Source organism: Centropristis striata, chromosome 18 (genome assembly GCF_030273125.1).
Source record: "Centropristis striata isolate RG_2023a ecotype Rhode Island chromosome 18, C.striata_1.0, whole genome shotgun sequence".
Taxonomy (NCBI): Eukaryota; Metazoa; Chordata; class Actinopteri; order Perciformes; family Serranidae; genus Centropristis; species Centropristis striata.
This window is the reverse complement of record NC_081534.1, coordinates 19066661-19080700: the sequence shown is the minus strand read 5'-3', so window position 1 is coordinate 19080700 and position 14040 is coordinate 19066661. Positions and strand designations below refer to the sequence as shown.

General features: G+C 39.4%; 1 protein-coding gene across 1 annotated transcript in view; it reads right to left on the bottom strand.

Moving 5' to 3' along the window:
- The window catches only part of meis2b (Meis homeobox 2b), a 32294-nt gene that overhangs the window by 4707 nt on the left and 13547 nt on the right, over positions 1-14040 (bottom strand). Inside the window, exons 8-12 of the mRNA XM_059357181.1 lie at positions 7499-7638; positions 4371-4447; positions 2348-2406; positions 1962-2051; positions 301-397 (exon numbers count right to left, since the gene is read on the bottom strand). Of these exons, the coding sequence (XP_059213164.1) occupies positions 339-397; positions 1962-2051; positions 2348-2406; positions 4371-4447; positions 7499-7638 (425 nt within the window). The 3' untranslated portion in view covers positions 301-338. The remainder of the gene's footprint in view (positions 1-300; positions 398-1961; positions 2052-2347; positions 2407-4370; positions 4448-7498; positions 7639-14040) is intronic.

Sequence of the window (14040 nt, the reverse complement as noted above, 5' to 3'; positions counted from 1 at the left end):
AATTATTTTTTTCTCCTCCCTTGTTGTTTTTTTCTGTTTCTGAACTATAATAATAATTTTAGAAAATCAATGACAAAATCAAACATTGGCATTATGGATATATTTCTTGCATTTTCTTGAAATTAACAGAAAACAAAAAAAGATTCCAGGTTTGAAAAATAATTTTCCAGTCAACATTAGATTGGTCAGGAAGGGGAAGAAAAGAGTAAAATATGAGTAAAGCACCAGAGGAGGAGTGAGTAGGTGGTGAATGGTGTTGTGTGTTATAAATGACTGACAACAGACAAACAGATAACTTACTTCACCCTGTTCTTCGGGCTCGCCTCGGTAGATTGGATTTACATGTAGTGCCACTGCCCGTCTATTCCCATGTTCATGCCCATGCCACCCATCGGTCCTGAAATGAGGAGTAAAAAGAAGTCCAACACAATGAAAGGCCATTCAGATCATGGTACAACTCTGTTATCCAGGATCTGTAAACAAAACAGCCACTCTTTGTGAAGCCACAAATGTGTGTGAACCAGCTTCAACACAAATAAAAAAAGCCTTTATTACAAATATGCCTCTCATTGAAGTCATAAACCATATGTCCCCCCATATTTCAGAATGATCTGTTGAATAGGGCTGTCAGGTCAAAAGAAAGTATACCGAGTATTAACAAGGATTTGTTGTGTTTCACCATGTTGAAGACCGTCTCAAAACTCTTATTTCTGCTCTGAGGAGCGAAGATGAATCCCTGACGAGCCATGACTAAAGAACCATGAGAGCAGCCTCCAAGGAAGTCTTTAACCAGCCAACAGATTAGATTTGTTGATCGTCGACTGATTTGACGTTGCAGTTGATCGGACTGATTTTATACATCACAACATCAGTGGAGTTTCATACCAGAGAGAAGACAGTTTTTCTAGCTAAATAGATGTGTTAATTAAAGGTCTGGACAACAAAAGTTGTACAAACAACTTTCATTGGTTCTTTTTTCCATGATCTGTTATTTCCCCCATTAACTTTTACTGCAGAGTCAAAGACTAGTCTGTCTGTTAGCAAGAGAAACACTTTTTACACATTTTGTCGTCATTTCATTCAGTAGGCCAGTAGTATTAGTATGGCACACGTGAACAGACCTAGTCTCTAACTGACAGCTGCTGTCATCAAAAATGGAAGTGGCTTCATGAGACATTTTACATATTTCCTTGTTCCCTGCATCTCTCCGTGAATGTGGGAGGAACTAAAAGTAAAGGAACACACCTACCTACAATCAGCTCATCAATTCTTCTGCATTTCTAACCTCAAATGAGACTTGTGAGCTAGTGACACACAAAGTCGTCTACACAACATGATTGGCGTTCAAGCGTCAAGACAAAGTCTAGAAGCCACCAAGGCTAACAATTTAGCAAGCTAGCAAGCAGGTAATGTAATGCAGGAAGTGCAAAGGCATGACAGAGAAAAATGATCCAGCTGTTGGGAATATCAACCTTTGCTACAGACATATTAAAAAATTACTAAGAAAAACTTCACACAGACCAAAAATTTACTTCCATGGCCACTGCTATTTCAGAAAATCTCCACTGACAATGTTGTGAATACCACAAGAGGGGGTGTTTATATACACTCTTCTTGTGAATTTGGGAAAGTATGAAGCCCTTTAAAGGCAGCGTTTCTATAGCCCCTCTCCCACCCAGATCATTGTCCGAGACACCAAGGATTCACTCACTTCATTAATCTAGCTCTCGATGTCGAAGAGTATTATGAATAACATTTAAATGACCAACCACAAATTGTTGCCTTTAGGAAATAATTATGTCTGAAATTGTGCAAACAGAAAACCAGTTATATAAAACTAACAATGCCTATTTCTGTACATAGAAGAGTGCTTAAAAGAGTGATTCAGTCCTCCCCTTTTAATTGTTTATTATAGAAATTTTGCCTTAAATAGTTTGATAGAGGTATAAGACATTGCTCACCTCCAGGTCGTAGACCCATGTGCTGCTGCCCATCAAGAACAAAGCCTCCCATTGGCTGGCCATCTGGACTGTAAGCTGTACCCTGACTCACTGAGGAGAGGAGATGAAAGATTGTCAGAGTTGTTGATCACTCTGCTTCAAACCCAAACATGCTGCACACAAAAACTACCTACTCATTCTGCTCATCTTTCATGCAATCCTTATCCAAATCTATGCTTCAAAACACTGAGGATTGGCTCTCCTGATACATTATCTATATTACCTTTTATACTGCAGTGGATTTAAAAAACGACATCAGTAAGCCATGAAACTTTTAGTTACACCTGATTATTCTGTAGAATTAAGAGGTTTAATAGAGTGAACAGTGAATCAAGCTGCTGCTTCACCTGCTCTGTTGGACTGGTCAATCATAGGTTGGACTATTCTCCTCCTTGCATTGATAAACCTGAAACAAAAAGCAATATCATGTCAACTATTTGATCAACAGGTAAAAGAGTCACAAACTTACGAGTGCAGTTAGAGAAATGCAATTTAACCTTTGTGTCGTGTTCGTTTCTCCCCCCTTACTTTGGTGCTCCCGGTCAAATTTGACCGGCCTGTTTTAACTGCCCTTACATTAACACAAAAACCATTGATCGTCACCAAATTGTATTTAACTCCCTTTTAACCTGTAAACAATGTCTCAGACTACTGGTTACATGAATAACTGCAGTGAATAGACACAGAAATTGAAAGTTGTATTCCAAAATTAACATTTATTGTAGAAAAATCAAAACAGAGACCAAATTCTCCTAAATACTAATAATGATTATGAATAATTTGTAATAATACAAATACTCCTGCTAGAATCAACAGACCCATGTAGGCTTGGAGGTCTACCTGGTCCAAGGCCTTCCATGTGTCCGCAAACACACGCCCCCCTTCCAGGTTTGTCATCGCCAGTATAATTTCCACAATGGACTCTGGTAAAAAGAGTTGGAAGCTGGACTTGATGTCATCCACACGAGATGTTGCATACCGTGTTGGCCCTGGTGACATCCTAATGATATTTTACCTCTTGCTCTGCCTCCTCTGTCCTGGGGGGATGTATACCAGAGCAAGTTGCCATCCTTGGACTGGAATGTCACCTCAGGTGTGTCTTCCACAGGGGCCTCTTCCTCGCCATCTGTTGACTGTTCGGTCTCATGATGGTCTGGATCAAAATCAGGATCGTTGTCTTCTATTTCTGAAACATCCTCCTCTATTTCTGGTTCAACTCCAATCCCGTCTTCATCAGTTTGAAAAAAAAGGTCAAGAGCCTCTCTGACAGAAAAACGTCTGATCGGGCGCCGACTCATTGTGTTCAGAGTAAAATAAGAGCAATGCACAAGCAAGCTATATATAGGGGATCTGTGAGAAGATATCATACGTTTTGTATCGAAAGTGTGGTTCACGTGGGGGGATGGCCACATTAGCCCGGGAAAGAGCCAGGTTCCCATAACAAACACCTAATTGGTAACTTTGAAGTGTTACACGTTTAGTCTGGAAGGTGTGGTTCATGTAGGGGGACAGGCACATAAGCACGGGAAAGAGAGGACACATGGTCAGTCTGAAAGGGGTTCACGTGGGGTGGAGTGTGTGTGTGTGTGTGTGTGTGTGTGTGTGCGTGCATGTGCGTGTGTGTGTGTGTGTGTAGGTGTGTGTGTGTGTGTGTGTAGGTGTGTGTGTGTGCGTGTGTGTGTGTGTGTGTGTGTGTGTGTGCGTGTAGGTGTGTTTGTGTGTGTGTGTGTGTAGGTGTGTGTGTGTGTGTGTTTGTGTGTGCGTGTGGTGGTGGTGGTGGATTTGTGGTTGTGTACTATCTGATGAATGAACACAATCTAGGGTCACCCATTCATTTCCTATAGCGGTCATTTTTGACCGGGAACACCACAGGTGTTACAAAGTTGACTAAACAACTCAAAATTCAATGAAAGTAGTGATCAGCAATTGTATATGTTCAAATGCCTAGTGTGGAGGATATCATAAGCCCTTGAGACAATAAAATGTAAAACACAATATTTATGATTGATCAAAATGGAAATCGGTCAGATTTGACCGGAACACGACAGGAAGGTTAAAAAAAAATATGAAAGTATATTAGATAAACTGTAAGTATGGAATACAATGGAAGTACTAACATCAAATAGCTGTATTATTTGATACTGAAAGGTTAAAACTGATGATCATAAGCCAATAAGAAGTTCCTTTATAGTGTTTTAAAGCAACTGTATAGACATTTATTTTTAAGGCCTTTAGAGATAAACCTATTGCTAGAAAAAGTCATGATTAATCCATAACATCTGTGTTTGGGTTTTTTGTAATAAATTATGATTGTAAATACATGGCTGAGTGGCTATGAAAACAGTTAAATGCGGTGTTCACGTGACTTACCAGTTGTTCACTTGTAGGATGGTGAGGCCTGTGTCTTGTGCTAGCTGCTTTTTCTGTTCCTCTGAGGGGTACGGGTGCTGTGAGGGACAAAAAGGTAGAGCAATCAATAAACAAAAATACACAAATGACAACGCTCCAACCAAAAACAGCTTGCATTAAGGGGCATTGAGACATGATTTGCCCTGAAGTGCAGGCTTTTGAACTTCAAGAAAAACTCCCACTCAGGATAAACACATTCTGTGCCAATCTCTTCTGTACATCTTTATTCCTGCAAGTAAGTGCACAAGTCTTTCTGATAAAAGCAAGTATCTGACATTATGTGACATTGTTTGACAAATGAAAAAATGGGTAGCTTTTGTTTGGGGCCCCAATAATATTTGGCCCCCTGTCCACCCCCCCTGCCTTGCTCCTTGTCCCTTTCCTCTGTCCTCTTGCTGGCTCTGTGTGTGAGTGTGTGTGGGACAGCTGGAGGAGGGCGCCAGATGGTAGACAGAGGTGATCCTGGTACTGAGAGCGGGGTCGCAGGCCATCCCCGATTCTGCTGCTGTCAGGCCAGCAGCCGCCTCCTGTGGTCATCGATGACGGATGAGCTTCCAAACACTTTCTTTTTAAAATGCCTTTCAGGATAAGTGTGCACATGCACAGTCGTACATATACACAGATGCAAGCGCATGCACAGCACAGCAGTGATTTTTAGCAGGTCACCAGTAGATGCCACATAGAAGTGGTTTACCAAATCTCAACCTAAAACTGACCTGAGATGTAGTTCAGCACTGTGTCAAGGGGTTCTAGTTGTGAATATTTTATATTAACTAATTAATGAATAATTTTAAATGACTAAAGTGTATAAGGCATTATAATATTATGATATGAGTATATAAAGGCCATTCCCATGCCCAATTACGTCTCAGAAGTAGTTGGAGCAATTTTGGACTTATATAGTTTTTTAAAATCATTTTTCATTATTAGAAAATTGATATAAACATGTTCAAAAAACCCTCCAAAATGCCACAGTAAGACATCAAGACCTGCAAGAACATCAGAGAATATCCCATGATGTGATTCGGTGTCAAAACTTTTGACATTTTGCAAGAATTGGAATTTTTGAAAGAAGCATTTTTTTTGGTGTTTGAAACACTTCTGTTCTCTTATTGTCAATATACTTAGAAAAGCCATCCATCCTCTGAATGCCCTTCGTCCAGAGTTTCTAGTCGTAAAGTTTAATGAGGATGCGATTATCCTCGAGGTCACAACATGTTCATAGTCATTTTATACGGTGAAGTCAACCAAAATAAATGTGTGATTAATGATACTCATAGCTTCTTTCTAACCTTCTCTCTGAAAGAAAAAGGTCTGGCTGGCGCTAGAAACACCAAGCAGTTAAAAGCTGCATACTGATGGTAGATTTCCATCATAGGGTTACATCACTTAGCTAGTTAGATGGCAGACAACTCATCAGACTCACCACATGTAAACTGTTGAAATAGGCCTGCAACTGTCTCCGCTATCTTTTTTGCAGGGGCACCATTGTCACATCCTGTATGCTTTGTATGGCCAGAAGCAATGTGAATGGCTTAAAGAAACCAATTGACACCTAATTGAAAATAGGTGCAGCCAAACCTTTCTCAAGTGCTGACAAAGTGCTGTGATGTCTGGCTATGTGAGACTAGCAGAGAGGTCTTTATATTGTGAAAGTAAGCAACATTGATGTAGTTAACTTGTTGCATGGTGAAATAATGTATTGTAGGCCTACTGTAAGCTCTATCACCTGCACTGGTCCTGTTGCTTGGTTTACTTTCATGTACTACAAATGATTCAACTTTTTTAATTATGGTCGAAATGCAAAATAATTTACATGTTGCATGACCAACTCAAGGTATATGCATGAACTCTGGTACCCACTAGAATTATATCTTTACATGTCATCAAACATAAAGGAGCTGTAAAGGTGACATTGCATCTGTTATCCTTTTATTAACATTCATATATTATGGGCTGTAGACGAGGCTCTGCAATGACAGTAGAGTCAATAAACTCAGTGTAACTCTTTGATGTAAATGTACAGTGAAATTTGACAGTTTTTTTTAGCTGACTTTGACTCAACACTTGTGGCCTTCAGTGGATTTCCTGTTTGCTCCCCAAACTCGGCATCTCTCCTTGGATGTAGATAAATGCAGGGTTGGAAACCAAGAGTTACCACCAGGCTAATGAGCTGATAATGAATAATATAATGAATGGAAAGGTTTCACAGCTGCTTTCTCTATAGCTTCCTCAGAATGGGATCTTTTAAGGGTGTTCAGAATGGAAAACAAAAGCAGGAGGCTATAGCTAGTGGTGGACAGAAACACTCCCTGCTACGGCCTTCCAAGCGGAGACCTCACACTGCAGTGTCTAACAAAACATAATCCCGCTCTTTTCACCCCCTCAATGACTGATGAATGCTTGATCGCTTGGGTGTTGCAATAGGCCTTTCAGGGGCCAAAGTCTCCTTGCTCACTTTTCATAGACACATCCTGCCATGGCAAACACTTATGTTTAACAAATTACACCTGAAAGGGAATGGGGAACAGAGAAAGGATAATTCAATTATCCTCCTTTTTCATGTGGAATATCTAAAGGTGGGCTTTGGAAAGAAAAAAGGAATTACTTTAAGAACAGCATCTGTATGGGTCTTTTACAAACTTAACAACTAAGGTGTTCAAAAACATGTAAGAGCAGGAGAGCTAGAAAAACGATGAGGCAGTGGCATCTTTTGGACCTTGGATAAATGGTAAATATCTCCTCAGCGTCTCTGACTGAGCTCCTAACCTGTTTCTAAATGAAAGGCTTCTTATGTTGATTTCTGTACAAACCATTGACTGCCATGTCAAAGAGAATATTAAGATGTGAGTTCAACTATCGTAGCTCTTACAAAAAAAGGAAAAAGAGATTAACTTAATTTTAAGATGCCTTTGGGAAATCTAGCCTGGGGTAAGACAACATTTGTTTCTAGCATTCATTTATATAATTGTCGGGCTAAAAAATGCTTGTGTGTTTGTGAAATCTATTAAAAGCAACAGTTTGATGTGGCTTATATGTGTATATCTTATGTATAAGGAAGTCATTTAATCTGGGGTAAATTCACCTACCGTAAGGTGCTGGAAGAGCCATGCTCTCATTATATTTGTGGCTACTTTGGGGAAGATGCCTCTCTTCTTCTGCCTCTTCTTGTCCTGGTCATCCTCATCTCCTGTGCCCGGTGATGCTAAGCTGTTGTCGAGGGCGTCTCCTGCAAGAGACAAGAAGAGTGACGTTTTGAAATGTTTTTATTTTATTTCCCCACTGTGGAAACATGCTGCAAAAGGAAAGAGGGAAGAGTGCCTTCCTCTGTGTCACAGCAGCAGCACCAGATTCTTCCTCTCACCTCTGCTTGACTCTGTGACCATTGGATAATAAAGGGAGCTTGTAGTGTGGGAGCTCAATGAAACCAAGAGCTATTAATTCAATCTATGCCAAGCATTTGACATGAGCTAATGACTGCGGGAGCTGTGCGCCTGACATGAAATAATCAACATTCAAACTGCAGTCGGGCTCATGTACTGATATTTATATGTGACCACTGTTTGAAATAAGACTTATCATTTCCATATAAGCAAAAGCTAAAAAAAAAATAAACAAGGCGTTCATTTGTGGTACTGATGCAGAATGCGGGGGTGTGAATGGTGTATGTGTGTGTGTGTTGGGGGGGGGGGGGGGGGGGGGGGGGTCTGATGTGCTCGCTGATCGACCAACTACCCCTAATCCCAACTGACTGTCTGTGTTGAAATGTGGTGCCAGACGTTGGATCCTGACATTCACAGCATCCTTGTTTGATTTCAGCGGGAAGTTGGCATGGAGGCGGGAAGCTTCCCTTTAAGCTGAGATTTCCGCCCCTGCTAGCTAACTTTCTCCATCTTGCAACACAAGGGGCACTCCGCTCCCTCTCCCCCTCTACCATTAATTGTGCATCAGCTGAGATGATTTACTTTTAACAGTGGTGGTTATTTTTCTTGCCCTCGAGGCAGAGAAGCCTTGAAAGCTTGCCTGGAAGGCATGTGAATAATGCATCTGAGAGACTCCTCCCCTGAGGCGGGACAGGAACCCTACTTTTCTTAAGATTTGTCCTAGCATGTCTTTTTGTTTTTAGAGATGCATCAATCAAACGCGCCTATATGAGCCATATTCATGCATAAATATTTCAACTAATGAATATTGACATTAAAAAAGATGTGTTGTAGGGTCATGGCTCCGGGGGTTGTGGGAGCTTTAATAGATGGTGTCCAGCTCAGAGTCACTGACAGGCTGCAGGGTCCACATGTCTCTGTCCATTCCTGTTACTTTGTTTTGGCCTCTCCCTCACCTATAGCCTGGCAATTTAGTTTCTTTATTCTGGGCAAATATAACCTCAACTTTGAGTTCTTTCATAGGGATCCCAACTTCCTTCATCCATCTCAAGCTACATAGAAAAATCAATGAGCACAAAAATACCGACAGGCATTGCAGGATAGGGCAGAGATAGCAACACTGAAGATGAACATAATGACGATATGGACGGATTTAATAAAAACAAAACAAAATGGAAATTCATTCTGAATAGTATTCCAGAAAAATTTACATTAACAATTTAAAATCAAATTGATGACCAATTTATTTTAAGATTTATTTATTAAGTCTTACTTCATGTAAAGACTGGTGCATCCCTATTTTTTTCTAAAGAGGAAGGGCAAGTCTGTTCTGTTCAAGGTATAATCATTATATCCAATGGATCATTACAATAACCAAAGAGTAGCCTCAATAATAAACATGTTTTATATTTCAGTGTTACTGTAGTATACGTCATCTTCAGAAGGCACACCTGCACTTAATTTATGGCAACATTACTTTTAGAGATGGCAGGAAGAAAGAAAGAAAGAAAGAAAGAAAGAAAGAAAGACAGAAAAAAGAAAGAAAAAAAGAAAGACAGAAAGAAAGACAGAGACAGACAGAAAGAAAGAAAGAAAGAAAGAAAGAAAGACAGAGAGACAGAGAGACAGAGAGACAGAAAGAAAGAAAGAAAGAAAGAAAGAAAGAAAGAAAGAAAGAAAGAAAGAAAGAAAGAAAGAAAGAAAGAAAGAAGGACTCCATTGGCCTAATTATATCCGAGGAAGGCATGCTGTTCCCCACTCCACCCCCAACCTCGACACCCCACCCTGGTCCACCTCCTCTCCTCTCCCCATCCCTCTTTCTTCTGCTCCAGAGAGGAGAGAGCCGCAGGGCAGATCCTCTGCTACACTAATCGCTACTGACTGTTTCCCGGCAACTCCGCCAATCCAACCAGTGTGTGACAGTGTAGTCTCAAAGTCATACACCCTTGCGAGCCTCTCATGCCCCCCTTCATCCCTGCCCCCGCTCCTCTCTCTCTCTCTGTCCCACCCCCCTCCAGCCCGGCCTCCGCTCCACCATGCCAGTGTTTGCAGGGTAGGTGAGGGGGGTGTAGATGGGAGGGCATTACTGCAGGGATGGCTGGAGTATTGCCCTGGGGCTAAAAAGAAAACATACATAAAAAAAAGGCACCTTAAGATATGAGGAGTCTTTCTATCTGTTCTAGCTCCTTCTGCTATTCATATATGCACAACTCTGTTTAGTGTGTGTTGTTATAGGCTCATACCCCTTCATACTGTTCCAACTTAACACCCCTAAAAAACCCTTAAAAATAAACAATAATGGGTGTTAAGTTGAAACAGACCACTGAAAATATTAAATAAAAGGGAACATCCAACAATATAATCAAGTAAAAATTTAAAGTACTTACTAAACTGCTCAAAATACAAGTAACGTTGTGTTTTAATATTGTTATATGTGTGTGAGCTAGAGATTTTCACGAGTCATTTAATGGATGTCCAGTTCAAGTTTCAAGTCTTAGGTCCCTAGTTGGAGTCAACTCTCAAGTCGTTCAACTAGGCGACAGTCCAAGTTACATTTCTAGTCTTTGCTATCGAGTCAAGTTTCTTTTTTGAAGCAGCCTCTCTAAAACATGGTTATTTATAAGGAATGCCCATTGTTTTGATTAGTGGTTATTTTTATTTATGTTTCTTACAATTATTCTATTTTTTATACATTGTTGAAACCTTTGTAAAGAGGGTGACTTGAGGGTCCAGCGTTAAGCCCAAATGGATAGTTTTATCCACCCATTTTTGCTTTCTCCCGATTCTTCCAAAGATTATTGTGGAATAGGTTACAAACGGTAGCCCTCTGAGTGAAGCCAAGATCAGTTTCATCAGCTACATTATTTTTAATAAATGTACTATCCGGTGTCGCTATAAAATAAATAGTATTGTGGGTTACAGAGAAGAAAGCCATGTTCTGTTTATGTATCAGAATAATAAACTTCTTACAACCCTAATTCTAAAAGAGTTTGGAAATTGTCTGAAATGCAAATAAAAACAAACAGAATGTGATAACTAGCCAATCCTTTATATTCAACTAAACTCTATAAAGAAAGTATATGTAATGTTCAAAATGATAAACTTTGATAAAGTTGTTTTTGTTAATATAAATCATGAATTAATTCTGTTTTTATTTACATTTTACACATCACTTTTTTTTCTCTTTTTGGAATCAGGGTTGTAATTCAGCATAGATTGAAGGTGGAAGTATTTCTGCCGGCTTGAAAAGTATTAATAATTGATGCATTTATTTTTTCATCCTTATTTAGAATTTTGTCAATAATGTATATGTGCTGCACGCAAGTACGTGTGGATGACGATTACTGTCGGTCAGAAATTCTTGACATTTGAAGCTGTATTTTTTAAAATGATTATCTCCTCTCTGCTCTCTGTACCTAAGGTTGTTAACGCTGGGTGAAAATGTTGGTGGATGGGATGGCGTGTCCAAAAGACAAAGTGCAGAACGGCTAGCAGAACTGATTGCAGCTTTCCCGGCTGCATCACTGATGCAAATCCAGTGCAGCCTGTCTAATGAGCTCAGCGAGGCCCGATCCATCATCAGTGACACCTTGGGGCTCCTCCCCTTATTAGACATGATACACAGCTCTAAATAGAGCAGTCTGGAAGGTTAGTAAGATGTGAGGAATCCTCTGTGTGAGAAGGTGAACATAATGATTAGAATCTTTTGGTGTCAGATATAAGTATTTAAACATAGTTCAAGCCATCAAAGCAGGTTGCTGTTGGCACCAAATGACAGTGTGTTTAAAACCGCTGAAATATTCTACCTGCAGTGATAAGTTCATATATTACTATTGATGCTGGTGTGCTTCCTATCAAGTGCAGGAGACTATTTCACTATTAAGTGATTCATCACATTCTTTTGGGCAAGGTGCATACTTAAATAGATAAAAGTGTAATTTTGCCAAACAGGAAAAATGTACAGGGCATACTATTGATAATGTGCTGAAAGCTGTCAAGCCTTTTCTATAATAAATCAAACTTGATTTAGTTTTGAAGAATTGATTCACAAGAATTGAAATTCACTTAAATCTAAACAGTAAACAGATTATGCTCACAGCATTGAAACAAAAATTGTCCCTTAAGTGAGCTGATGTTAAGCTGAACGTAGCCACTAATTGCTTTGTACAATCCTTGTCATCTCAGTTTATTTGAAAATATAGGCTGTATGTTACAGTTCTACAACAGCATGACACAGAATAAATCTTGTCAATTGTTGAAATAATTGCTACCACCAGTTACGTAATAAAAAATAATTTATAATAACAACCAAGAGCCAATAATAAAAAATAAACCTGTCTCGATCAAAAAGACATAGACTGTTTCAAATTTCAAGAGGCATGCGCTGCATGATTTAAAATGAATTAATTGGGTGTTGATGTAAATATGGAGCCACATGCACAATTAAAGTTATTTCCTGAAACAAAAGACACAAAATAGGAGTGCAAAGTAAATCAGGTCTTCATGTGACTTGACTCTTCAGGGGTAAAATAAATATTTGAAAGTTGAAGGAAACAGAATATTCTGTAATTCTGAATATTGTTTTTTCCTTCAAATAAATGAAGAAAATAAATTGGTACAACAATTCACCAGAATGTAGGAAATTTTGTGATTGTATACATAATGCTCAAAATTCCCTGCCAGAGGACCCAACCCGTTTAATGTGTCTCCTCTAGTGTTAAATGTTATGCATGTCATAAGGCTTTTATAGCCATTACTTAAAAGCTTTCAATGTTGAAATGGCAACTGAGTTACTTTTAAGTGAAGTTTGACTAACTTTAAGCTAGCTTTAGCATGAGAACGCAAGACTGTCCGCCTCCTGAATACGACCCCATGTTGTCTGTACAACACCTTATTCTGCCCCATGTTCTAGCTGCGCCCTCCCGGCCATAGTAATTATGCATGACGCCAAGTGGAAGTGACATCAAGAAGTGCAGAAGCAAAGGGGGAAGCAAGGAAACAGTGTATAAAGCACGAAAATGTGCTGTTAGGGAGGGAGGAAGGGGTGTTGGATGTGGGTCAAATAAACACTGGACTTTCTCCCATCGACGTTCATGTCCCACGTGAAAACAAGGACACAATGTTATTTGGAGCACGTCACTTAACTTTCCTGCATCGGGTTTTTATGTAAGCAACATAGCTATGTCAGTTACGGTTGTTATGTCGTCCTTGTTCTACTTCACATCTGGCTTGTAAATGCATTTGTTTTACTTTTTCAGCTATCTTAGTTGCACTTAAACAGGAACTTTAGGAAAATAGTTTTGTAGCTTAAACGTAACAAAACAGCAACCTTTTCACAGCAATAAGTACTTTTATGTATCTGGAAATGGTGATATCCTGCAACTTTAGGGGTGCAATTTTCTGAAAGGTTTCTGTGGGTCTTATTATAGAGTATTATTATAGGGTAGGAACATACAACATGAGGTTGTATGGTTTGGAGGACTTTTTGGAGAAAGTCATTTTATGCTAGCAGTCATCAATGTTATTGAGAAGTGTAAAGACACATTATTATCATTATCTGTAGCTGTAGCTGTATCTGTATTTGTATCTGTTCAACCAACAAAATGATCTGTTTCTGTGTCTGCATTCAGAAGGAAGACTGGAATTGGGCATGGTTCATACCAGAAGTCAGTTTAAATTGAGCAGAAGTATTTTGTATCCTCATTTGCATTGGCAATGCGATTGTTGTGCTGTAAAGCATTACATTTCTATAAGACTGGTATATAATTAATTACAAAATATATTTGCACATCCTAATACTGTACAATTAATGTATCTCTCTGTTCGCCTCTGTCTTTATCTTTATTTTTATTTTAACCCCCTGGTGCCGGCAGACCTTTGAGAAGTTGTAGCGGGCCCATAGAGACAGAAGATAGAAGAGAGAGATACTGATATCATAGGAAACTAGAAGATCTCATTCATCCACTGCCATTATATTTTGTTGGGAAAGGTGTTAAATAACATGCCAAGATTAGGCTATTTTTGCAAGGACATGGCGATAAGCGTGCCTCTGACCTCTGACCTCAAGATATTTGCATGAAAATGGGCTCTATGGGTACCCACATGTCCCCTCTTTATACGTGCCTGCTTTATGATGGTAACAAGCACTGTATTTTAATTTTTCTGCATACTAGGGTCCCTAAACAGCCTGTTAATTACATAAATTGGATATCAGTGGAGAGCTTAGACTCAATAAGCCCAATCTTATT